At 39.3% G+C, this 26,746-nt stretch overlaps 1 protein-coding gene across 1 annotated transcript in view; it reads left to right on the top strand.

The window, feature by feature from the left end:
• Positions 1–25,426, top strand: part of SLC2A13 (solute carrier family 2 member 13) — a 278,507-nt gene extending 253,081 nt beyond the window's left edge. The window contains exons 8-10 of the mRNA XM_079774143.1: positions 16,932–17,053; positions 17,179–17,331; positions 24,300–25,426. Coding sequence (XP_079630269.1) covers positions 16,932–17,053; positions 17,179–17,331; positions 24,300–24,526 — 502 coding nt within the window. The 3' untranslated portion in view covers positions 24,527–25,426. The remainder of the gene's footprint in view (positions 1–16,931; positions 17,054–17,178; positions 17,332–24,299) is intronic.
• The last annotated feature ends 1,320 nt before the right edge of the window (positions 25,427–26,746 follow it).

Below are 26,746 nucleotides of genomic sequence, written 5' to 3'. Positions count from 1 at the left end.
GGATAAATGCTAGACTATTATAGTTGTAAGTGCCCTTAAAGATGATTGAGCCGAGGTCAGCAACGATGCCCCTCTCCAGCCCTTCCTCCACCAAGCCTTGCCCTGGCAGACGTTACTCATTGATTACAGTCTCCCAACAGCCTGAGGTTCTTCCTTAACACAGTATTGATTTTGCACAAACTGGTAAATCCTAGATTCTAGTCCAGTCCTTGCATTATACAGGAAAGGAAACTGAATCCCAGATAGTTTAAATTAGTTGCTAAAACTCACAAAACCAATTAATGGCAGAGCTGGGATAATAACACAAGTCAACTGACTCCCAATTAAATCTTCCTTCCCCCAGCCTTAGTGCTGACGGTGACTTTTCCTGCTCTAGGAGTCTTTGTATTCAACAACCTGACTTTTTAAATTGTCTTAAAGAAAAGGAATATTACTGGTTATGAATCTTATCTTAGCGCCAAGGGAAATCAGGCTAGGTCACCCCTCTCAAGTCGACTGTCCTCTGGGGGAACGTCTCTGTTTACGATTCCGCTACCCAGGCAGCCCCAGTTCTCCCAGCGCCCCCGGACAACAGCCCTGCCAAACCACTCCAGCATAAACTGCATTCCTATTCATCGCATTCTCAGAGGAGGTTTTAGCCTCAAATTTTTTTCTGTTTATAATTTTCATTCAACGCATGTCTGTACCAATCACCTTTCTGCAAAAATGCCAAGGGTTTGAGGATGTATGGCTGGTTTGGGAAGCTCAGTGGCAGTTTTAGAGCTGCCTTGATTTTTTTCACGTACTAAGAAGATTGAAATAGGTCCAACTAAATATCACGAGACATATTGTATATATTTTCTTAGCAAGGATCTGTTTTTCATGGATCTGCTAGGCATCAATCTTCGTTATGCATTTTGTATGTAGCAGCTGCTCCAAGAATTGCAGATCAAGAGCAAATTCTTACTCAAGGATTCTGACAGGTTGTAAATGATGCTATTATAAATTTGATTCTCTATGGATCAACGAGCTGAAAGTTCTACCAAGTTTTTGTTATTTTGTTGTTGTTATTGTTTTTGTTAATCCTCACCCAAGGATATTTTTTCCATTGATATTTTAGAGATTGGAAGGGAGGAAGGTAGCAGGGGAGGGGGAGGCAGGGGAGAGAGGAAGAGAGACATTGATGTGAGAAGACATCAGTAGGTTCCTTCCTGCATGCACTCGACCAAGGCCGGGGATTGAACCTACAACCCATGCCCCTTCGGTTCACAGGCCAACACTCTCATCACTCAGCCACACCAACCAGGGCTCTACAAGTTTGTGGGGGGGGGGGGGGGGGTTCTGAGTCATGCGAACTCATAATTCCACCAACCCTCCTCAGTTGTCAGACTTCAGTAATGGGTGTCATCCCTCTTTGCCTCTGAGCACATTCTTGTACAAAAGGCCTTAACTTTAAAAGCATTCTGTTGCCTGGTAGGCATGGTGTGGCTCAGTGGTTGAGCATCGACCTATGAACCGGGAGATCACAATTCGATTACCAGTCAAGGCACATGCCTGGGTTGTAGGCTCAACCCCCAGTAGGGGGTGTGCATGAGGAAGCCGATCGATAGTTCTCTCTCATCATTGATGTTTCTCTCTCCCTTCCTCTCTGAAATCAATATATATTTTTTTAAATAAAAGCATTCTGTGGCTGCACTTTCCTGACATACATTCTCCATCTTCTGAGTGGCTGCTGTTGTACAGACCAGTTTGCAGCCTTGGTTTTCCCAGCCCTTTGACCGACTGGTAGCTAACTCAGTGTTTTGTTTTGGTTTTTGCAGTCATACTTGCTTCCTTTATTTGGTTTACTCTGCCAGTAGCAGTGGAAATGAAACTCTTTTTTTACTGTAATTTCGGAGATTACTCTGGGTAGGTTCCTGTAAAAGTATACCTTAGGGCTGCTCATGTTCAAAATTAAAGAACAGCAGTGATTCCCCGGGAGGTTGTACTTTCCTGGGGGAGTGGGGATGATGGGATCGCATGCAGTTTGAAGACAGGCAGTAGCTTTGTTTCATTAACCTGATTTATTTGGGGAACCATTTATACGGTATTTTGAGCTTCACTTAGTACTAGACTGTGAGAGATTTTTATGTTCAAACAGAGCTGTCATGGGAAATGCCTGAAATGTGTCCCTGAGGCTCTCTTCTGCCTGAACACTGGCTGCAGTGTCCCCGGGAGGCCTTGTGAGGAGGGTGAACACAGGAGGCTGGGGGAGCCCAACCGGGGGAGAAGCGCTGGCTTTACAATGGGAAGAAGTTAAGGGGCTCTTCGTGTACAGAGAGGCATGCTGTAAACGCTGATGAGTTGAGTTACTTGGGAATATAGCTTTTCACTTACTATCAGGTGTCTCCTTTTGCTTTCAGCCTCTTGTTCGGGTTAATTGATCTTCGTTTAATATTCACAGCCCCTGTATTAATCTGTTGCAGTGTAACCCCAAAGCGCAGCAGCTTCAAATAGTGCACATTTTTTGGTGCTATTTCTGTGGACGAGGAATTGAGGAACAGCTTAGCCGAGAGGTGCTGCTCAGTGTGGCTCACAGGTGGCTGTGCAGGGTGCTCAGTCCTGGGCCCGGCCGTTGGTGCTCCTTGCTGTCAGGCTTCACGTGGAGCTCTCCTTCGGCTTTCTTCAGGACGTGGCAGCGGGCTCCCCAGAGCAAGTGCTCTGAGACAGAGCCGGGCAGAAGTCACAGTGTCTTTATGAACTAGCTTCAGAAGTCATACTCCATCCCTCGCTGCTTACACAGGCTGACCCTCAGGGAGCTCCACCTTGCAGGCTGACGCCCAAAGCCCCAAATAAAACTCAGGTTTGAAGTAGATTTTAATCAAAACAATGGCTTTTCTATTCATATGGATGGAATGTATGGGTTGAGTCATGACCGTTCTTTGTTTTTTTAAAAAGAATACTTTATTGATTTTTAGAGAGGAAGGAAGGGAGAGCGAGAGAGAAACATGGATATGAGAGCGCAACATTTATCGGCTGCCTCCTGCACGACATCTAGCCTCCTACTGGGGATCCAGCCCTCAACCTGGGCATGTGCCCTTGACCAGGAATTGAACTAGCAACCTCCTGGTGCATAAGATGATGCCCAACCAACTGAGCCACACAGGCCAGGGTGTGACTGGTTTTTATTATGTGTCTGTGTATGGCTATGTTTATCATAACTGGTATAAAACATGTCTCCATTAATGCATTTGTATCTTGGACCGTGATTAGATTATCTGATTTGTGTTTATTATTCTCACAGAATAAAAGCTACTGATATGAGACAACAAAAATTAAGGATGCAGTTGTCCCCATCATGTGTGTGAAACCGATGTAGCTACTTTAGAAGAGATGGGTTATTGGATTAGCTCCTCATTTTGTGTCAAATCACCACTCACATGCTTTTCACATATTTCTGTTGTTTATGGAAAAAGAAAACCATTTTCTGTTACAGAACCACAATATTAATGAGAAAATATTGAGCTGAAATGGGAAAATAACATTATAATTATAGCTCAGGAAATACAAGTCAGAATTTCAAAGTAAATTCCGTGTATGCTGAAAAGGTTAACATTTTTAAATGTACTTCAGGATAATTGCATTGCAAATATAATACAATTTTTACCATTGTTTCCCCGTGAAAGGGCTTAGGGATGCTTTCATGCTTACTTTAAATTATGCAAAGAGATAGGGTTGTTTTGTTAGCATCAGAACATATACAAATAATAAAATGAATAGTTCTTTTTAAAAAATATATTTTAATTGATTTCAGAGAGGAAGGGGAAGGGAGAGATAGAAACATCAATGATGAGAGAGAATCACTGATCGGCTGCCTTCTGCATGCCCCCTACTGGGAATTGAGCCCACAATCCAGGCATATGCCCTGACCGGTAATTGAAACTACAACCTTGGCATTTGGGTTGATGCTCTCACCAACTAAGCTAGCCAGCCAGGGCTGCTGCCTTCTTAAAGAAATCCCATTAACATTCTTGTAGTACTGGTTTGGTGATGATGAATTTCTGTAGCTTTTCCTTGTCTGGAAGCTCTTTATCTCTCCTTTGATACTAAATGATAGCCTTCCTAGGTAGAGTAACCTTGCTTTTGTAGGTCCTTGCTTTTCATCACTTTGAGTATTATGTGCCAATCCCTTCTGGCCTACAAAGTTTCTTTTGAGAAATCAAAAGACAGTCATAGGGGAGCTCCCTCTTGTACATAAGTAACTGCTTTTCTCTTGAGGCTTTTAAAATTCTTTGTCTTTAACCTTTGGCATTTTAATTATGATGTGTCTTAGTGTGGGCCTCTTCCTGGGCATGTACATTTATTTTCTACAGGATGTGAAGGAAGTTTTCAGGCATTATTTCTTCCAATAGGTTTTCAATCCTTTGCTCGCTCTCTTCTCCTACTAGTACCCCTATGACACAAGTGTTGGTACACTTGATGTTGTCCCAGAGGCCCCTTAACCTATACTCATTTTTAAAAATTACATATGTAATACTTTGTTGTTGTTGTTAATCCTCACCCGAGGATATTTTTCCATTGATTTTTAGGGAGAGTGGAAGAGAGAGGGAAAGACAGAGAGAAACATCAGTGTGAGAGAAACACATAGATTGGTTGCTTCCTGCACAAGCCCTGACCAGGGCCTGGGCCAGGGAGGAGCTTGCAACCGAGGTGCATGCCCTTGACCAGAATCGAACCCATGCCCCTTTGGTCCACAGGATGACACTCTATCCACTGAGCCAAACAGGCTAGGGCCATATGTAGTGCTTTCAACAATAAAGAATTATTTTTTAAAAAATGTTGTTGTTGTTGTTGTTCCTATCTGATGTTTTCAGTACACCTTGTCTTCCAAATCACTGATTCGATCCTTTGCTTCATCTAATGTGCTATTGATTTCATGAAATGTATTCCTTATTTCAGTTAATTGTATTCTTCATTTCCCATTGCCTCCATTTCTCTTAGTTCTCTTTCTGGAATTTTGTCCTGTTCTTTCATTTGGGACATGTTCCTTAGTCTCCTCATTTTAGTTGCCTCCCTGAGTTTGGTCCTATGTATTAGGTAGATCTGTCATACCTCCCAGTCTTGGCAGGGCAGCCTTATGTATTATGTAGTAGGTGTCCTGTGGGGCCCAGTGGCACAGTCATCCTGGTCACCTGAGCCAGGTGCTCCGGGAGCGTCCCTTGTGTGGGTTTGTGTGCCCTCCTGTTGTAGTTGAGCTTTGATTGCGGCTGGCACATCAGTTGGAGGGATTGACCCTCAGGCTGTGAGAACTGGCCATGACTACAGCAGATGAGCTGTTGTGTGGGGGTGACCCCACAGAGTGGGATTTGATTTAGTAGGGCTCTGGTACCTGCGGAGTCTAACCTTTGAGTGTGCCATTTGTGGAGCTACTTGGGTAGTGCCCTCGTGTGGTCTGAAGCAGGCCTCTTAAGAGGGGCTCTGGTGCAGGCCAAGGCTGTGCCTGGCCTGGAATCGCCTGGATCCTTTAAAGGGATCTCTGGTTGCAAGCTGCCTGTGCTGGTCGTGGAGAGGCCTAGGAGAGGCTATACTGTATAACAAGGCCAGCTGCCACTAGTGCCTGGCTTGGAGCTTCTTAGCAAGAAGTATAGGACACTCCAAGGCCAACCACTGCTTGTCTGGGGTTTATGCACCTTTGAGAGACTTTAGGGAAATCCACAGTGCAAGCTGATATTGGCTGCTTGTGAGGAACAGCTGCCAAAAGAGATTTCGGCCTGTGAAGTAGTTTGGTGGGACAGGCTCTGAGGGAATCACCAGGGTGGGGTGAGCAGTGTTAGTTTGATGGTGACTCACATTTGGAGCCCACCTGCACCTCCAGGCTGAGTGGGGGGAGGATTCAGCAAAGGAACACTGGTGTCTGTCAGCACTTATGTCCTGGACAGAGTTGCCCCTCCACATTCCCCTGAAGCCAGACAACTCAGTTCCAACCCATACGCCCTGGTGCTTTTCCAGCTGCTGTCCCTTCGCTGGAGCTTTGGGCAAGCGTCTGTGAGCAAGTCAGTCTGTACTCGGGCCCTTTAAGTGGCCTGAGTCTGTAACAGCTCTCCATCTCACCCAGATGGGAACTCACAGCCAGGTATTTCCAGGACTTCTCTTTCCAGCACTGGTGTTCTGGGCTGGGAAGCCCAGTGTGGAGCTGAGAACTCTCATGCCCTCCCGATGTTTAACCACCACACATGGGTGTGGGGCCAGCCTGTTTTAGATCTCCATTATCTCCTGACAGTCTCAAAATGACTTCTTCTTTATATCCTTAGTTATAGGAATTCTGTTCAGCTAGTCTACAGCTGATTCTCAAGGGTGGCAGTTCTGTAATTTAGTTGTAATTTTGATGTGGTAGTAGGAGCAGGCAAGCACAGCATTTACCTACTCTGCCATCTTGGCCAGAAGTTGCCCCTTTTTACTTTTAGACAGTGAGGAAATGCTAAGTCTCCCAAAAGTTTCCATTCACCTTGCGTCATGACCCATTTATTTATTCACAGGCCATCTTCTCTTTTACCCTTTTTACTTTATCATTTTCATCCTAAAATGTATCATAAAATATTTCCAAAAGACAATGCTTACATTAATTAATAGAACTAAGAATATGTTTATTCATGATTGCATGATAAGTAAACTTGTTCTAAGAAGGAGTAAAAAGGAAGCTAAGGAAGTATATAAAAAAGTTATAAAAAAAAAAAGATAAAGCGATTGAGACTGGGATAAATAAAATAAGCTGAAGGAAAAGAAAAACACAATGTCCTAGGAATACAGATGCTGTTATTTCCTTCTCTTTTAGGAAAAACATCATATCCACCAGGGATATTGTGATATGTATAACTTTATACAAGAAAAAAAATACTTTTTGTCTTTTGGCCTGAAAATACATGCATTTTAATAACAGCAACGATAATTACTGTTGTTTTCATAATAATTTCATTACATGCTAAGCATTTTTAAATGAAGACAGCGAGTCTCAGATAGGTTAAATAACTTGCTTAAGGTCATGGGTGGGAGCTAGTAAGTAGTTGAGCCAGAATTCAAACTTAGGTATGTTCCTATGTTGTTAACCTCTGTTCAAATCTGGCCATATAGCCAACTCCATTTCCTCTGCAGCTTTTAACCAGATTGAGTTACTCCTGATAGATCGTCAGGGGTTTACCTTAACATCTAGGTTGATTAAATTGTGCATTGCAGGGCCACAACTCTAATTTTTGTTAAAGAAAAAAAACATTTACAGAAAATTTAATTGTGGCTAGGATTTGACTCATATAAAAATGTTCTAAAGTTGATGGGACCAAAAAAAAAGCTCAAAGTAGGCCATTTACTGAAATCCAATTTGATCAGCACTTTCTTCCAGGGATAAGAGTCTTTGTAACTTACCGGAGAGAGGATTTAGATAACACATTTAACTCCTGAAGCTATCTCCCACACTCCTCATAGGGTAAAAGATAGTGCAAAGAATGAGTCACTCACCAAGGTTGAGCCAGATTTAATATTCTCTGTCTGAAGTTTTCGCAACTCCTAAAATTTTGTGAAACTGGATTTTCTCTCTTGTGATTAGGGCAGCCAGACTGATCTAACCACCCCAGAGGACTCACGCTGAACTGTGTTTTCTCTGTCCATGCCAGTGTCTGCTTAGAACGTGCATTTCAGATGCTTTCTCCCCCCTAAGGAACAGAATGTTGAGACATATTATCAGCCCTAGGGACCTTCTGGGAAAATTTCTACCCAAAGTAAACACAGGCTTTTCTCAATTGGAGAGTTCCCTTTACTTTATAATAAAACCATACCAGGTCTCCCTTACATTAGAGTATGTGCTTTTCCCCCTGAGATTTTTTTTTAATCTCCGAAGACCTTTACTTTATTTCTAAGCATTGTTCCATGACCATAGTTACCTTAATCCCACAGCGTACAAATTCATCAAGGATCCAAAATAGAGTCCAGACACTAAATCCCAGTTCACATGTTCATGAGACGCCCATAATCCAAGACTGCCCATTGCTTACTAACTTGCTCAGAATATTCCTTATTAGCAGGCATTAGAGCCAAACACCTAGACAAATCCACAAATAAGGCACATGTGCCAGGCCCCTTGTTCAGGATATGTCAGGGTCCTGTACCAGCCCACCCATCCACTTTGTCCATGGCTGCCACACCCTTTGCATACTTTGAGAGAAGTGCCACAGATTTCCACTAATATCGCTCTGGTGTGTGTGTGTGTGTGTGTGTGTGTGTGTGTGTGTGTGTGTGAAATATAAAAACTCCCCTCTCACCTGCCAATTTTTGCTGTGTATCTAGTCATTTTAATTGGCTCATAGCTTGTAGTAAATGATTATTGAATGATGGAATGAGTGAATATATTAATCTATTCTAGTGTTTATTCTCCAACCTTGAACACAACAAACATTTGTTGAATAATTAACTAATCAAAGGAGTAATTACTTGCAATTAAAATATATGTAACTATATTAAATATCTGCTGTAGACATCCAAGTATATAATGATTCATATGAAGAATAACTGACACATTATATCACTAATTACTAGTAATTATCTTCTTACCTAAAAGGTTCAGTGTTTTACTGTGACATTGTCAAATAATGAAAATGAGTTATTCATTTACCATATATTGAGCCCCAACTGTGTGCTGGCCTCCAAAGCTTGGGGGTGATGGTAGTGAGTGAAGGGTGGGGGTGCCAGATGAGGCTGGAGAAGGAGGCTTCCCGGGCCTTCCCCCCCTGCGAAGGGAGGATGAGCATGACAGTGGGTGTGACATTATTGCTTTGCTCCAGTGCAACAGATTAGAAGGAAGGATAGTGTGGATTTCTTGATTATTTTTTAAATTAAAGTATAGTTGACTCACTATTATGTAAGTTTCAGGTGTACAACATAGCAATTCGACATCTATAAATAGACTAGATTTTAATGGACCTGTGAAGGTATATATATATTCACCCAAATGGTAGGAAAACCATCTTAGATTTAGACAGAGCCAATGTGATTTATGGTTTAGGGATGGGGGCCATGAGCCAGGGAATGTGGGTGACTTCTAGACGCTGGAAAGACAAAGAAATTAGTTCCCCTTAGAGCCCCGGGAAGAAACACACACACTCTTGACTGAGACACATCTCTGTTTTATGATTTTGTTTCATTGCTGATAATCACTAAGGTTTTTCAGAAGTTTCAGTAGAAATCAGGAAGTGAGAAAAAGGCAATTGCAGTTAAAATGCTTATAAAGTTATTATGTTTTCACTCTGCAGAAATATGAGATAAAATAATGTGAAATGGCTTTACAGTTAATAGTTTTATGATACTGTCTTTCCATCACTTCATTGTCTACTAAATTGTGTCAATAACTAATGGCACAATTTATTTTTTAAGTAATTGCTGAGATATTCTGTATGTATTTTCATCCTGTAAGCCAGTGGTCGGCAAACTGCAGCTTGCGAGCCACATGCGGCTCTTTGGCCCCTTGAGTGTGGCTCTTCCACAAAATATCACGTGCGGGGGCGCACGTACAGTGCGATTGAAAATTCATGGCCCATGCGCAGAAGTCGGTTTTCAGCTCTCAAAAGAAATTTCAATCGTTGTACTGTTGATATTTGGCTGTTGACTAATGAGTTTGCCAACCACTGCTCTAAGCAACTTCTGGGGGAAATACTTTAATTCCTTAATGACATGGCTGTATCAGATACAGTCACTATGGCTCTGAGTTTCAGAATAGGTATTAAGACTGCTTAACACAGCCATCTTCCTGCATTAGCATCACTGCTCCCCTTGTAATACATTTGTAGTGTTGCCATCACTGCCCTCATCTCAGTTACCTAGCTACTGAGATTGGTATGAGATGTTTTAACTTCCAGCTCAGATAAGCATCGTTTCTGTTCTAATTATCCTGTTGTGCAAAATGGGTACTGAGTCCAAAGAGAATGTACAAGACACAGAGGCCCAGGTCTGCCAAGGTGCTGCTCATTTTAATTCCCACTGCTCTGTGAAAGCATTCTATTCCACTCATTTGGATAGAGATTTTAGTGACATACATTAGCACTGACATTAAGGCAGAACTCTGACTTAAGGGAGACTTCAGACAGAATTTTTATCTCATTTTCCATTTAAATTCCACAAAAAGCAAGGCAGCTCGAAGAGAGGTTTTCATATATGCATGAACTAGTCTGCGGATTACACTGAATGAAAAAGAAACAGAGAAGACTGGGTTTCAGGTGCTTCCTCTGCTGTGCAATCGTGGGAAAGTCACTATTTCTGAAAGACTTGTCCCGTGCCAACGGGGAGTAACGATGCTAATTCTTTGGATTATTATGGGAATTAAATGAGTTCATGTGTAAGGTGGTTTGTATATGATGAAACGTCATACAAATATTAGTCAGTTTCATCAAGTGAAGATTTACAGCCACCCAAGGACACTGCTGTTGCGAACACAGCTTCCATAAAGAAGCCTCAAACTCACACTTGATGGAAGGCAGCTGGAGAAGGGATTGAAGAGAGCGGTAGATGGAAGGCAGCGGTAGATCAGCTACATTCATTCCCAGGCACCTGCAAGTAAAACCAGTGAGGGAGGGTACCGTGCAGGCTGTAGTGGTGGAAAGAAAATCAAGTCAGAGCCCTGGTGAGGTTTGAAACTCTTAAACCTTGGGATGCGCAGATGGCTTTCACAGTGCTTGGTGAGGGAGCATCTTTCCTGTACAGCCATAACCTGTGACTTTTTAATTAAGTACACATTAATTTCTTAGACTAAAAAAAAAATGTTAACCAATATCTGTCTTCTCTAATGCTTACAATAGAGTGGAAAAACTGTTGTCAGATGCCCAAAGATTAGCTTAATGGGAAGTGATGAAAGTATTTTTATTGAACAAGCATTTGTTGATCACTGATATTATGTAAAATGTGCTAATATTGACCTATGAAGCTCAGGGAGTGAAGCGGGAGACAGAAAGGCTGTGTCTTCACTGGAGAAAGGTCGCAGGTAATGTAAGAGAGTAGAAGTCAGGAAGGAGCACGAACCCTTCAATGTGGAAAAACGCTGGGTCTCTGAATTGGAACTGAGAGGGATGGTATAACTCACCATCGTGAGATCTTGCCACAGCAGTCACATGAGGCCAATCCTAATCTTGTTCCAAAGAAATAAATTTGGTCCCATTCCAAATTGTATTAATTTCATTTACTTTGGTATTTTTGTTTGTTTGTTTGAAGTTAGCCAACATAGTAATAAATGATTTAGGTACAATGATATATATAAAAACTTTATTAATTCATTTTATAAAATGCCTTTTAAGACTCCAAATTTCTAATGCTTTCAAAATTTATCCATGTCCATGATTTAATCATTTCAGTAATTCTAAAGGTTTTATTTCTACTAGAAAACAATAGTAGTTAACAAGATAGATTATTTTTTGCACTTGCCTTTTTGTGACAGTCCTGCAGGACACCGGAGAACATTAAAACAGGAGGAAAAGTCTAGACCATAGAAAAGCATCTCAGGCCAAGATCATCACGTGGCCTGCACACTGCCATTCTTTTCCAGAATGACTCAACTGCAGACATGTTAGTTTAAATGTTGCCACCCTTGACGTAAGTTTATTTCATGTCAGATTATTATATAGGAATTAGGCCAGTGAACAGAAATTAAAGTGTGTGAGTAGTAACGAATCAAGTTTGTATGGTAACTTTTGCTGGAGCTTTGATGGGATGCCCACAAATTGAAATTTCTCATCATCTTAGTCATCTGATGGATGTGTATCTTCATTTCTCCTCTGGAAAGAGCGAAGGTTTCCTCTCCTGGGGAGATACTCCATCCTTTTCTAGGTACCTCTCCACCACCACTTGCAGATTAGTAATCAGATCATAAATTCCGGGGCATTCATTTTGTTTTGAGGTGGTACCTTCATGATCTTGTTCAAAGAAATCGCAGTCCTGCATCAGGGATTGGAGATGAAATCGTGCCTCACTGATACTTCTCAGTAAGGATTGGCAGGTAAAGCCTGAGCAGTGGACCCACTAGGAAGAGATGACTCGCACCAGTAGCAGTAAGCCTTCCCTTCCCTCTCCAAAAGCCTAGGTCTCTCATAAACTCTTTTGGGAAGGGGGCAAAGTTCTGTAGGTTTTGCAATGAGCAGAATTAGACAGAATTGAAGTTTTGTGTTACAGCTACAGGCGGTATTTCCTCCCATCCCTCATATATGAACCTGAAGCATATATGTTAAATAATTTCATCATAGTGAATAAAGGCACAACACAGGAAGCATGTGCTGGGTAGAAGCAAGGAGTAAATGACCAATGGTTCACTGTGGCAAGAGCAGTTGCACTACTTCATTCCTTTGGTTATTTCCTTGGCTTAAGACTCTTTGGATACCTGAGGAAGAGGTACCACAAAGTAGTAGGCACAAATAGCCCTACATGTGAACTAGTTTGGGGGTGGGTGTTGGGTAGGCAAGGGAGAGTGGTTCCATATTCCAAGAGAACGGTTGCTTTCTAGATGTGTTATTAAAAGCAGCACTGTGGGTTCCATGGCTGGAACAGGGGACTGATCATTTATTTGGTCTGCATGTCAGGTGTTAGTCTAGCCATTTGGTCTGCATGTCAGGTGTTAGTCTAGCCATTCTGCTGGTCAAGATTAGTGCTCTCCCTGTGCCAAAACAAGACAGAAGTCGCCTGCTTGCGACCTGCAGCTCTGTCCACGGCAGTGCCCTTTGAGCAGCTCCTGTGACTGTAGTTGTTTTTTGTTTTTGCTCCAGGATGTGGTGAGAAAGTGGCCCCATCAGAGAGCGTGACATCTTCTAATCCCAACCCACACACTGATGTCCAAGTATTTGTGTTCTTTCTCCGGAGCACTATGTTCTTCCACCAGCAGTCGCTAAGCTGGGCAAACATGCGGGTATTTTGCAGTAACATTTGGAATATACATTTTTATTTTTCAGTTGAGATTTCTAGTGTTTATATTTTGAAGGTCGGGGGTGATGTCACGGACTTAGTCATCAGCTGTCTGCGTGCCACTGAGTGTGTACCTCTCTCCAGCCAGCACCTGCAGTGCTTTTAACATCAGCACGAGGATGAGGAGTTCGTAGGCCTTGTACGCATATACTAAATGTGGCCAGATAGTGAAAGGCCACATCAGAGCAAGCACAGAGCTTACCTGAAAATATGCTACTTTCCATCATTCCCACAAGAGGTCAGGCAAGGAACTTCAATAATGAATGAAAATAGTAAGTAGAATTGTTCAGTGAATTGTAGTGATTTGCTTGTTTGTAAGCATTCCCTCCCTAGAAGCCTACCTTTCTGTCTTTTGTGCTTCTCCCCTTCCCCCGGGCCTCTCCCTTGCTTTCCCTCCCTTCTCCTTCCCCATCCCCTTCTTATTTTCTCATTTTAATATCTTCATAACCCAGAAGACTCTTTATTTGGAAATGGAGGTGGAGGGTTATTAATCAGGAAATTTCTGATGCTCTTTTCTACTCAAAGTTAAATATAAATATAAAGGCTTCAGTCATCATTCAGTGGCCATTTACATCCATAGAGAGAACTCAGATGGACTAGAGGTTGAGATTTAAGAAAGCGGGGATACAAAATGACTATTCTTTTGGCAAAACGTAAATAAACTTCTGTCTTTGCGTGGAGCAGTTAACACTGTACTTACTTTTTGAGACAAGTTTATTAGGAACTCTTACAGCTGGTAAGTGGCCAAACCAAGACACAAAACCGTGCAGCCTGACTCTAGACCCTGTGGCCTTAACCCTAGTGCTGTGCTGCCTGGGATCAGAACCCAGGATAGGATAATGCAGAGCACTGTATGGTAACCGTATAAGTGAGGAAAATGAAAGGCACTGAGAGGGAGGTACACATTCAGTGGTACGCAAACAGCTGATGACTAAGACCGTGACAGGTGAGTAGGTGGCATCTGTATTAGCCTTGAGGGCCGATTTTGACGGTGGTGATCAGGAGTGAGTTCTCCTTTTATAGAGGATATGAGGTGAGTAGAGGCTGGGCTGGAAAGCAGGTTGAGAAAGTACGTAGTCTAGTGTACTTGGAGAAGGGGATCTGCACAGGCTGCAGCCAGGTTTTGCCAGCCCCATTCCACAGGCAGTTGGGATAAAGGGCGGAGGAAGGGTTTGATCAGCTTTGTGGCAAGAGCTCTAGAGGGCACAACTTAGTGAGGCAATAGTTTGAAGAAAGGAATGCTAGAAGCAGGAAGAATAATTAGGAGACTGTATTTGGTTTTTATTGCAGCATAACAATATTACCACAAACTTAGCAGCCTAAAACGGCACATGTATTATGTCACTGCTTCTGTGGCCGGAGTCCAGGCACTGCTTAACTAGGTTCTCGGCTGTCAAGTCTTATAATTGACGTGTTCACTGGGGCTGTAGTTTCATCTGAGGCTCAAGTAGGAAAGATTAGCTTTTGTTAGCAGAATTCAGTAACGTTTATACAGGACTTCAGTTTCTTGCTAGCTGTTCACCCACGGCTATCTCAGCTCCTGCAGACTCTCAGTTTCTCCATGAGCATCCCCACATTGGGATCCACACATGGTGGCCTGCCTTTTCAGTGCCAGCAAGGAAGTGAGACACTTCAGCTAAACTATAACCCCACATATTTAATCACCTGTGTCCTGTCACTTTTCCACATTCTGTCAGAAGTAAGTCACAGGTCACTCCCACACTCAAGGGGAGAGGACTGTCCACGACCATGAACATCAGAAAACACAGATCTTAGAGAGGCTGCTCTGGTGACAGAAAAGTGTAGTTGATGACACACTCAGGAGTCTGAACTGAAGTGGTATTAATGCAAATAGAAAGGAAGACTTAGATTCAACAATTGTCTCTGGCCCGGCTGGTGTGGCTAAGTGGTTAAGCATTGACCTGTGAACCAGGAGGTCAGGGTTCGATTCCTGGTCAGGGCATATGCCCGGGTTGTGGGTTCGATCCCCATTTTGGAGTGTGCAGGAGGCAGCTGATCAATGATTCTCACTCCCCCTCCCTCTCTGAAATCAATAAAGATATATATATATATATTTTAAATTATGTCTGAGAAATAGAATGATTGCTTCCTGTACCACATAAAGTTCTTTGTATACCTTATCTCATGTAAACCTCAAAATATCTCTTTGAGGTAGGTACCAGGAGAATCCTTAGTTCACAGATGAGGACACAAGCTTTGTAAAGCTACTAAGTGTACCAGTTAATAATGCGGATTTTTTTCAATAGATGGAGTTACACATGTTGATATATATGTGATTTGGCATATATGCCATTTTGTTGTATTGACAACAAGCTTCAAAACTTTATATGTCAAATTTGCTGAAGGTGTTAACATCATAGATATTTTCACACTTAAAAATGTCAAATTTCGTGCCAAAAAAAAGAAGAGCATTTGCAGGAAGTTTTAATTCATTACTCTATTTTGAAGAAAAGTGCTGTTGAATACTCGGGAAGCTTATGGTGAACATGCTCCATTCTCAAGATACTTGTGAACGCTGGTTTAAATGCTTTAAAAGTGATGATTTCGATGTGAAAAACAAAGACATCCACGTCAACCGAAAAAGTTTGAAGACCAACAATTACAAGCATTATTGGATGAAGATGCATGTCAAACTCAAAAACAACTTGCAGAAAGATTAAATGTTGCTCAGCAAACAACTTCCGATCATTTACAAGCAATGGGAAAGATTTTAAAGGAAGGAAAATGGGTGCCACATCAACTGAACGAAAGACAAAGGGAAAACAGAAAAGTCATCAATAAAATGTTGCTTCAACGGCACGAAAGAAAGTCTTTTTTGCATCGAATTATGACTGGCGATGAAAAGTGGATTTATTTTGAGAATCCCAGATGCACAAAACCATGGGTTGATTCATGTCAACCGTCAACATCAACTACAAGGCCAAATCACTTCAGAAAGAAGACAAATGCTCTGCATTTGGTGAGATCAGGAAGGTGTGGTATATTATGAGCTTCTAAAACCAGTTGAAACCGTTAATACTGATTGCTACTGACAACAAATAATCAATTTGAACCATGCTTTGATCGTGAAATGACCAGAATGTTCCAGAAGACACGGCAAAGTAATTTTGCTTCTTGACGCATCATCACACACTTCAAAACCAGTTAAAGACACATTAAAAGATCTTGCCTGGGAAGTATTAACCCACCCGCTGTATTCACCAGACCTTGCTCCTTCAGAATACCACTTGTGCTGATCGATGGCACACGCACTTTCTGAGCAGTACTTCAAAACATACGAAGAAGTGGAAAATTGGGTCTCTGAATGGTTTGCCTCAAAACAAGAAAAGTTCCATTGGGACGGTATCCACAAATTACCTGAAAGAAAGGGAACTGTGTAGCTAGTGATGGACATTACTTTGAATAAAGCACTTTTGATGTTTCTCTTGAAATTATCATGTTTTCTTTGATTACAAAACCCGCTATTATTAACCGGTACCCCTAGTAAGTGCCTATATCACATACATCCTAGCTTCAAGTCTGGGGTCTCAACCTAGATTTGAACATAAGATGTCAGTCCCAGAGCTCAAATTCTTAGCTGTTTTTCTTTACTTGGACTTAAAAAGTGTAGAGGATTTAAACACAGATGGACACCTTTTCATGTACCTACTGGCCATCTGTATGTCTTCTTTGTAAAGTGCATATTCGGATCCTCTGCCCATTTTTAAATTGGATTGTTTGGGGTTTTTTGCTATGAGTTGTATGCACAGAGTATTTCTCTGTGTTGCTCTTGAATTATATTCACTTCCAAAACTTCTATGTGAGTTTGCATATCTAATATTTAAATCTTAATTTTTTTCCAAGAAAAACATTGCACCTTTTTCTTTAATTATATTAAGGAATTTCCAAATATGTCCTAGGTGATGACATTAAATTTCTACAACTATGTCCTAAAACACTAAGTTAAATATTTATATTGCATTATTTTTCAGGTGTGAAAATGAAACCAAATTCAAAACAGAAGAAGTATTTTGGGCATATAACTTCTGCCCTACTCCATATTCTTGGACTGCACTTCTGGGCCTTATTTTATATCTCGTTTTCTTCGCACCAGGTAAACAAGCCTTCGTTGTTATTGTTGTGTTTATTAAATTGTCTCTTCTTAGAAGAGACAAGCTACTTTTTTAAAAAAATTGCTTACATACTGTTTTACTGAAATTTAAAATTTATATTTCTCAGGAATGGGACCAATGCCTTGGACTGTGAATTCTGAAATATATCCTCTTTGGGCAAGAAGTACAGGCAATGCATGTTCATCTGGAATAAATTGGATTTTCAATGTTCTGGTTTCACTGACGTTTTTACACACAGCAGAGTATCTTACATATTATGGTAAGAGGGTTTTATTTCCTACTCTATTTTTAGATATGTTATCATTTGTGATTGAAAGACTATATTGTTATATTTCTGCTGTTATATTTCTGTCATGTGTTCTTGTTCTCCCAAGTCCTTGGAAATGCACCTGGGGACAGGTGAGAGGAACTGTCCTTTGCCAAGCAGCATGGCTTCTAGTCCCTCAGTGCTATATAGCTCCACCCACCTTCCCAGCCCAAACATCTCCCAGCTAGCTGTCCCAGTTGGAAATCTCCACAACATGGCTTTGTTTCATGCAGAAACATAACAGAGAGTGATAGAAAGATGAGGGCAGGGAGTCCAGGCTAATGCTTAAAGATGGCCCAGGACAGGGACAGAGTCATGTCCGGAGGAGAATCTGAGTAGAGCTGAAAGCAGCCTCCCACTGTATCACTCTGCTTTCAGGCCGGGGCACGGGCATATCCGTGTCCACAGAGACCAGCACTCACACTGCCAGGACTGCGAACATGTCCAAAGTGTTCAAGTAAAAATGTGTGGGGACTGTAACTCAAAATATTGGGAAGTGACTGAGGGGAAGACCATGGGAAGGTACTTCAAGTCCATTTTTACTAAAGTGAAGAGACTGTCTTTTCAGCAAGAGGATTTCTTCACTGTATGTTCACAAGTTGTACTAGGATTGTGAAGGATAAAATAGGTTTTCATTCTAATCTCACAAGCCTCTATGGTGAATATGGAAGGCCTACTGCTTAGACCATTCTGTAATCACCTCCCCATCACTCACTGCATCCCATGCTCTGGACCAGCAGTGGCCAACTGGTGGTCTTCGAGGTTGGAAAGGTTGGCGACCACTGGTTTAAAGAAACCTTTGGAGCAGCAGTCACCAACCGGTAGTGTCCGCTGCTCTGGACACTTACTTCTTTTTGCAAGGACAGGTTTATTTGCCAGCCCCACATCCCCAACCATAAATTCCTTGAGCTCAGGCCAGGACTAGGCCTTGTTCACCATTATATTCCCAGTACCTTCTAAGGCATCTTATTCATTTGATAAGCCTCAGAAGTGATGCTTGAATGACTAAATGCATAGATGAATTTTGGGGATGAGTATGAGAAACATAAAAATCTATTCCTCCTCTCTTCTAAACATGCTGAATTGCTATTTAATCTTATCTTTATAAAATTCTTCTCTCTCCCAATCACCATTTAGAAATATTTATTTTTTTGGAAAGGAAATACACAGACATTACAAACCGGGTATGTATATTAAGTATATTCCGCTTTATCTCATTTGGCAATTAAAATTTACCAAAGTTCATAAGCTTATCTTCCTGGCACCATAAACATTAGCACAATAAATATTTACCCATATTTGCTGATTCTTGAGAATGCTTAAATATTTGAAGACCTAAATGTAGACTAATATCCTGAGAGAGCATTTTTTTATAGAAAGGATAGACCAAATAATAAAAGTCTACACGGTAAGACTTTTGATCGCAAAGCTCCACTTCCTTGAATTTATGCTGCCAGGAAAACATGAGGCAATAGAAGTAAACTTTAAATGGGGCATAGCCAGGCTTCTTTCAAACATCCGGTTAGCAGAGCTCTCTGCTTTTTGCATTAAGTCGAGCTTCTATCAGGTGAGTGCACTGGTCCGTTCGGTCTACTGCTGGCTAATAGAACAACAGTTCAGTTCAAGTGAGTTCTTCCTGTTTGTTGATCCACATTTTAATCTACATGTTAACATTCCTGATTTAACAAATACATACCACAATGATGTATGCCTCTGAAAATACCAGGTCTTCTCATTTCCTCCCTTTTTTGTTTCATACCTCAAATTTTGATTCCTTCCAAAACTGTACTACTTAGTCTTCCTTGGACCCCATCCAGCAATGTTTATTACTAAAAATTATCATTAAAAATTTCACCAATATTCCATTTTATGTGTAGCATGTGTGACTAAGCTGATCCCTTGGAGAGTATTACAATCAGACATGGTCTTTGATTCCTCATTTTGTGTAATTCAATTAAATATTTATTTTAATTTGAAACTTAATATAGGACTCTAATAAAATTTATTTTCTTCATAATCAAGCTGCAGAATATCTGCACTGTTTAACAATCCTGACTGACTCGGTACAGGCTTTTTTACTTACATTACGATAGTTACATAACTGATTTGCCCATTACGTGGAACAGATCATAGCCTCCTGAGCCTCCCCACACCTCTAGTTTAACCACAGGTCTCACCAGTGAAGACCACTTACACACCTTTGGCATTTGACTGCTTAAGATTCCTCAAATTTTATAAAAGGATCTTGTATTTCAGTAGAGCTTCCTTGAGATTATTTGCTTCAGGAATTTTCCCAATCAAATTGCTTTAGCACTGACAGATTTGATTAGTCATTTCTAATCATGCCACTACTCCTAAATTGTGAGAGATGACGAATATTTCCTCAATATTACATTTTATAAAGCCAAAGTAGATTTGCTCTGTTACAGGAGTTTAGCAGCCTGGTTTAATCTAAAATACTTCATATGTTCCTATATCACCAGCATCATGATCACCATCCTTTCTCTGTCCCTCTCCACTAAAGATTCCGTTTCTATTCTTAAACTCCACAATTTTGATTATCTGTAATCAAAACACAGTATTTCATCTCCTTTCTCAAAAAGCTAGCTTGCTAGTATCACCTTTTTAATGAAAACATTTCCAATTAATTAGTCATACTAAATCTTATTCTGTTCTATCTCTAACAGCAACTCTTCTTCCCTTGTCATTTATAGAATTTAGTAATGCTACCACTTTTTTGAGCAACTAACATCCAAAATTCTAATAGGCATGTAACATACATTGTTTCTATTACTTTTTTAAATTTCAGTATAGTTGATAAACAATATTATATCAGTTGTATTAGTTTCAGATGCACAATATAGTGATTCAACATTTTTATACCTTACAGTGTGATCACCCCACTAATTCTAGTAATCATCTGTCACTGTGCAACATTATAATATTATTGGCTGTATTCCCTTTTCACCCATCTCTGTACCCCTCCCTTCTGGTAATCATCTTTCGGTCTCTGTTTCTATAAATCTGCTTTTGTTTTGTTTGTCTGTAGTTTTTTAGATTCCACATATAAGTGAAACTATATGTATGTGTATTTCTCTGCTTAACTTCACTTAGCATAATACCCTCTAGATCCATCTATGTTATTGCAATTGGCAAGATTTCATTATTTTTATTGCTGTGTAATATTCTATTGTGTGTGTATGTATACCCCATCTTCTTTATCCACTCATAATAAAGGAAACCATCAAAACAAAAAGACAACCTACTGCATGGGAGAATATATTCACAAATGGTATATCCAAAAAATATAAGCTCATACAAGTCAGTAACGAAGAGAAAACAATCCGATCAATAAATAAATAGAGACCATGAAAAAACATTACTTCAAATAAGAAACTTTTTTAGTTTTATGAAGCTTGGGTAGTATGAACATTTGTTTATTTTTTGCTTTTGTTTCCCTTACTTGAGGAGACATATCCAAAAGGATATTACTCAGACAGATGTCAAATAGTTCACTACCTGTGTTTTCTTCTAGGAGTTTTATGGTTTCAGGCCTTATGTTTAAGGTTTAACCCATTTTGAGTTTATTTTTGTATATGGTGTAGGAGAATGGTCTGGATTAATATTTTTACATGTATCTATTCAGTTTTCCCAACACTACTTGTTGAAGAGATTGTCATTACTATATGCTTACCTCCTTTTTCATAAATTAGTTTGCCATATAAATGAGGATTTATTTCTGGGCTCTCTATCCTGTTCCATTGATTTTTGTGTCTGTTTTTATGCCGATACCATCCTGTTTTGATTATTATAGCTTTGTAGTATAGTTTGAAATTAGGAACATGGTACCTCCAACTTTGTTCTTCTTCTCAAGATTGCTTTGGTTATTTATGATCTTTTGTGGTTCCATATAAATTTTAGGATTATTTGTTCTAGTTCTAAGAAGAACATCATTGGTATTTTTATAGAAATTGCATTGAGTCTGTAGATAGCTTTGGGTCATGTAGTCATTTTAACAATGTTAATCCTAGTCCATGAGCATGGTATATAGTCTTCCGTTTATATTTGTGTCCTCTTTAGTTTCTTTCTTCAATATCTTATAGTTTTCCTACACACTAATAATGAACAATCAGAAGGGAAAATTAAGAAAATAATCCATTTACAATTGCATCAAAAATAATAAAATACCTAGGAATAAATTTCACCAAGTAGGTCAAAGACCTATACATCATTGAAAAAAGAAATTGAAGAGGACACAAATAAATGAAAGTATTTACTAGGTTCATGGATAGGAGGATTAACATGGTTAAAATGTTCATACTACCCAAGCCTCTGCACATTCAATGCAATCCCTATCAAAATACCAATGGCATTTTTCATAGAGCTATAACAAATGATCCTAAAAGGATCACAAAAGGCCCTGAATAGCCAAAGCAATCTTGAGAAAGAAAAACAAAGTTGGAGTTATCATTCTACCTGATACCAAACTATACTAAAAGGCTACAGTTTCAAAACAGCATAGTATTGGCATAAAAACAAACACATAGATCAATGGAACAATATAGAGAACCTAGGGGGGAAAACATGCCTATATGGTCAATTATCTATGGCAAAGTATGACAAAATGGGATAAAGACAGTCAGTCTTCAATAAATGACATTGGGAAAGCTGGACAGATATTTGCAAGAAAATGAAACTGGATCATTTAAATGTATGAGCCAAAACTATAAAACTCCTAAAAGAAAACATAAGCAGTAAACTCTGACAATGCTCTTAGCAATATTTTTTTGGGGACATGTCTCCTCAGGCAAGGTAAAAATAAAAAAATGGGACTTCAAACTAAAAAGGTTTTGCACAGTGAAGGAAACCATCAGCAAAATGAGTAGGCAGCCTACTGAGTAGGAGAAGATATTTGTCAATGATACATCCTGCATGGGATTAATATCCAAAATATGTAAAGAATTCATACCAAAAAAGAATCCCATTAAAAAATTGATAAGAGGACATACAGATAGCCAGTAGACATATGAAAAGATGCTCAATATCATGAATCATCAGGATTTTCAAATTAAAACTATAATGAGATATCACCTCACACCTGTCAGAATGGCTACCATCAATAAAACAATAGGTGTTGGAGAGCATGTGGAGAAAAGGGAACCCTCAGTGTTGATGGAATTGTGAATTAGTGCAGCCACTATGGAAAACAGTATAGAGGTTACTAAAAATATATATAACAACCTTATGACCCAACAAGTCCACTTCATTGCAGCATTATTTACAATAGCCAGGAAATAGAAGCAACCTAAATGCTCACCAATAGACTCATAGATTCAGAGAACAAATGATGGTTGCCAGATAGGAGGGGGTGGGCAGATGGATAAAAAAGGTAAAGGGATTAAGAAGTACAAATTGGTAGTTATAAAAATAGTCATGGGATGTAAAGTACAGCATAAGGAATATAGTCAATAATATAACTATGTATGGTGTCATATGGGTACTAGATTTATCAGGATGATCACTTCATAAGTTGTACAAATGTCTAATCACTATGTGTATACCTGAAACTAATATAATATTGTATGTCAACTGTAAGTAGAATATTTTAAAAAATTTTAATCACACCAGAAAAAATTTTTCTTAAATAAAAAAATAAGCTCTGTAGTATGTCAGATGGTGATAACTGGACTAGAGTGGTCTAAGAGAAGGCACAAGGAGACCAATTAGGAGACTATTTGCAACAGTGCAGGTGAGGGAGGATGGTATCAGTGCAACGGTAAGAAGTGTCATCTCTCAGATCAGAAAGTAGACTCACTGGGATTTCCTTAACAGATTGGATATTGGAGGGGAGAGTAAGAAAAATGTCAAGGCTGATTCCAGACTTTGGGCATGAGAGACTGTAAGGATAGTGTTGCCATGTACTCCATTAAGTCATGAAATCAGCAGTGTCATAATTTTATGTCATTGCGGAAATATAAAATGAGAATGAAATTTCTCCCTCAGAGTATCTCCAGCCTAGCAGACAAGACAGACAAAATAAATGTGCATAATTATAATACTTCTTGGTATTATGATGGGGTCCTCGGCAAAGTGCTGTGAAAGCTCATAGGAAAGAAGCAGCTATCTCCAGGGAAGGGAGGGAAGACCTAAAAGCAGAAGTTGTATATGAACCTAGTCTATAGTTCTTGAGTTTGGCATTACATGACTTTAGAAAAATAAATTGCATTATATTCACAGGATTAGAACAATTAGAGTGACCTGGCTGGCAGTAATTTTTTGGTTCCATTTCAGACCACAGTTAATTATGCATGATTGACCAGAAAGAAAAGTCAAAACCAAACCCTCTTTCCATCCTAGGCACACATTCCCCCACCCCACCCCCTAGAAAACATACACACAGCAGGGCCTCAATAACTTATTTGCACTTAGTATTGTTTTGTTACTACATTGATGAGATGCAGCAAGAACTTAACTCTTATTTATATCAATTAGTCTATGGTAAAATTGGTTTCATTACACAGCTAACCACTGAACAACACAATTTGAACTACAGTTCCACTTATACATGGATTTTTCAATAAATGCATATAGTACTGTAAATGTATTGCCTTATCCTTACTATTTTCTTAATACAGTATCTTCTTTTTTTCTAGCTTGCTTACTGTAAGAATACAGTATTAATACATACAACATAACAACACGTGTTAATCAACTATGTTAACGATAAAGCCTCCAGTCACACTAGGTTAAGGCTATTAGTGAAGTTTGTGAGGAGGCAAAAGTTACATGTGGATTTTCAACTGCAAAGGCTTCCTAACCCCGCCTTGTTCAGGAATTAACCGAATATCATTTTGCCTCAGTTCTAAGCACCTACTGATGATGTTAAGTGAGGACTTACTGTACATTATTTCCCATCGCAGGAGCCTTCTTCCTCTATGCTGGATTCGCTGCTGTGGGACTCCTTTTCATCTACGGCTGTCTTCCTGAGACCAAAGGGAAAAAATTAGAGGAAATTGAATCCCTCTTTGACAACAGGCTCTGTACATGTGGCGCTACCGATTCTGATGAAGGGAGATATATTGAATATATTAGGGTAAAGGGAAGTAACTATCATCTTTCTGACAACGATGCTTCTGATGTGGAGTAATTTTCAACTGCTGATATATGTGGTTATTAAACAAACTTGGGAGGAAAAGCAGCAATTGGTGACCTCACTGCCCTGTTCTAATCTGGTTCTTTCCACAGTCCAGTTTTGGATGACTTCTTCTTCTAAAATCCTTGATTAGGAGGAAGATGCAATCATGTTGACACTTTTTTTTCGTAAGTAGAAATGTAAAAATATATATATTTACAGAGATTTTAAAATAATAATCACTGGACAAATATGTGTAATTCCTTTCTGAGATAGTCTAAAATGAATATTGTATTCAGTGATTTCAGTGGTATCCTTTTTTCCTAAGACCATATATAACTATTAGTGGCAATTAAGTCAGTGCTAATCTAGCTGAATCATGTATGTGATATAAAGAAGCATTCTAGGATATGGTCTAAGATGTTTTCTATCAAAACCTGGCCTATTGGCCCTAAATTTTCCAAGGACAAGTATCTTATCTGTGATCAGCTATTAGAAAGTAAATTCCATTAAGCTTTCATCAACAAATTCAAGTGCCTCCTACTTGGGCACAGCTGTCTTATCTCCTTTGGATTCCACATTTTGGTTTCTCTCTCCAGGACAGATCTTGAGAGTTCTTCAGAAATTGACTCCACACAGGATCTTTTGAACATTATGAAAAGCAGGTCTTTTGGGGTATATTTTCATACATATTTTTTGCATCAGTGATAAGTGTACATTTGCACAGATAAGCTAGCAAGTTTTGATAAGTATATTTTATTGCTAGAAAAGTCAGAAAGAAAAGATTTTTATGGATCCCTAACTGAGTTAGTCACTTAGGTATGGAACTATAAATATAAATAGCACTAGATCTTCAACTGCATTTCAGGGCCGGCTTTTGTACATGCCAAATCACTTGATACTCACCACACCTTTGCACATCAATTCTTGAGTCCTATTTGTGCCTTTATTTGTGTTATATAAATAGCTGCTATCAGACTATTTCTCCCTTCTTTTATTCAAATAATTTCTGAAACAAAAAAGGAAGAAAATCAGTGGCAAATAATCCTGCTATTGTTGCTATTTAAATAGTGGGACTTATTTTAACTTTTTATTAATCTTCCTAAGGGAATTGTCACTTTTTTTTTACTTAGTAGTACTTGTCTTTTTTTTTTACTGTAAGAGCATAAACTAGTTTTTATTTTGCACACCCTTTCTCATTTTCCCTCACAATTTACATCTTCCACTATCCCCCAAAAAACAACAACACATAGATTTGTCTGTGGATGTTTCCTTTTACTCATGCTTAACTTGAAATTTTTTTCCTTCTTGTCTAAAAATTGTGATTTACTATTAGAATAGATTAATGGTTCTCACATAGCACACATCTTTAAGAAATTTTGACTTTCTGCATTTCTACAATGTCTTTTCAAAGTATTTATTGGTTTTTATGTTCCTTCATCAATGAACTCTAATTTTTGTTCTTATATATTAAGGACTATCTAGTATATACAAAGTTACTTGCTAGTTCCAGTGAAATTATGAATGACTCTTCTTTGGCCAGCTATGAATGCATAAGTTTGATGCATTTTAACATGGCTTTAAACATCTAATAAGGTATTCTTGGGAGTGAAAAGGTGGCACTATCTCTAAATTCATTGTGTTTCTGCCAGTCTCCGAGATATTTTTTCATCTCTTTAAGTCTGGCTTGTTCACATCACAATGTCAAAGCTGAGAATGTAGCCAAGAAGATTCATTCTCTAAGTCACCAGGCGTGTGATATGTGCTTTGTGATATGTCACTTTACTGGTAAAAAAAATTTATTTTGATCATTGCATATAATAAAACATTTATTTTACAGTGTTTTTTTCCTTGAATTTTAGGAGGTGCTTTGACAATTGATTTCTAAGTGGATATTAATATTAATTTGCCCCATAAGAGCAGATGTGATTTCATAGAGAAAATTATTATTCTATTGTTATTTCTTATCTGTGTTATTCTATTGATATTTCTTATCTGTGTAATATTTCATAAGGTAAAGTGAAATGGAAAAGGGTCTGTTGTATAGTAAAATCAAAATATGATGGGGAGAAAAAGTATTTAGACCAATAAAGTACTCACCTTAATAATTCTTCTAATTTATCCAAATAATTGCCTCAGTTCTTCTCTTTATTATATATGTAGCCTTAACTCAGCTGGGCTGAATGCACAGTAACTTTATTAAAGGAGCAACTCAACTCTTATTTTTTTGTAAAG

Source organism: Cnephaeus nilssonii, assembly GCF_951640355.1.
Source record: "Cnephaeus nilssonii genome assembly, chromosome: 6".
NCBI lineage: Eukaryota > Metazoa > Chordata > Mammalia > Chiroptera > Vespertilionidae > Cnephaeus > Cnephaeus nilssonii.
This window is presented reverse-complemented; position numbering and strand designations above follow the sequence as displayed.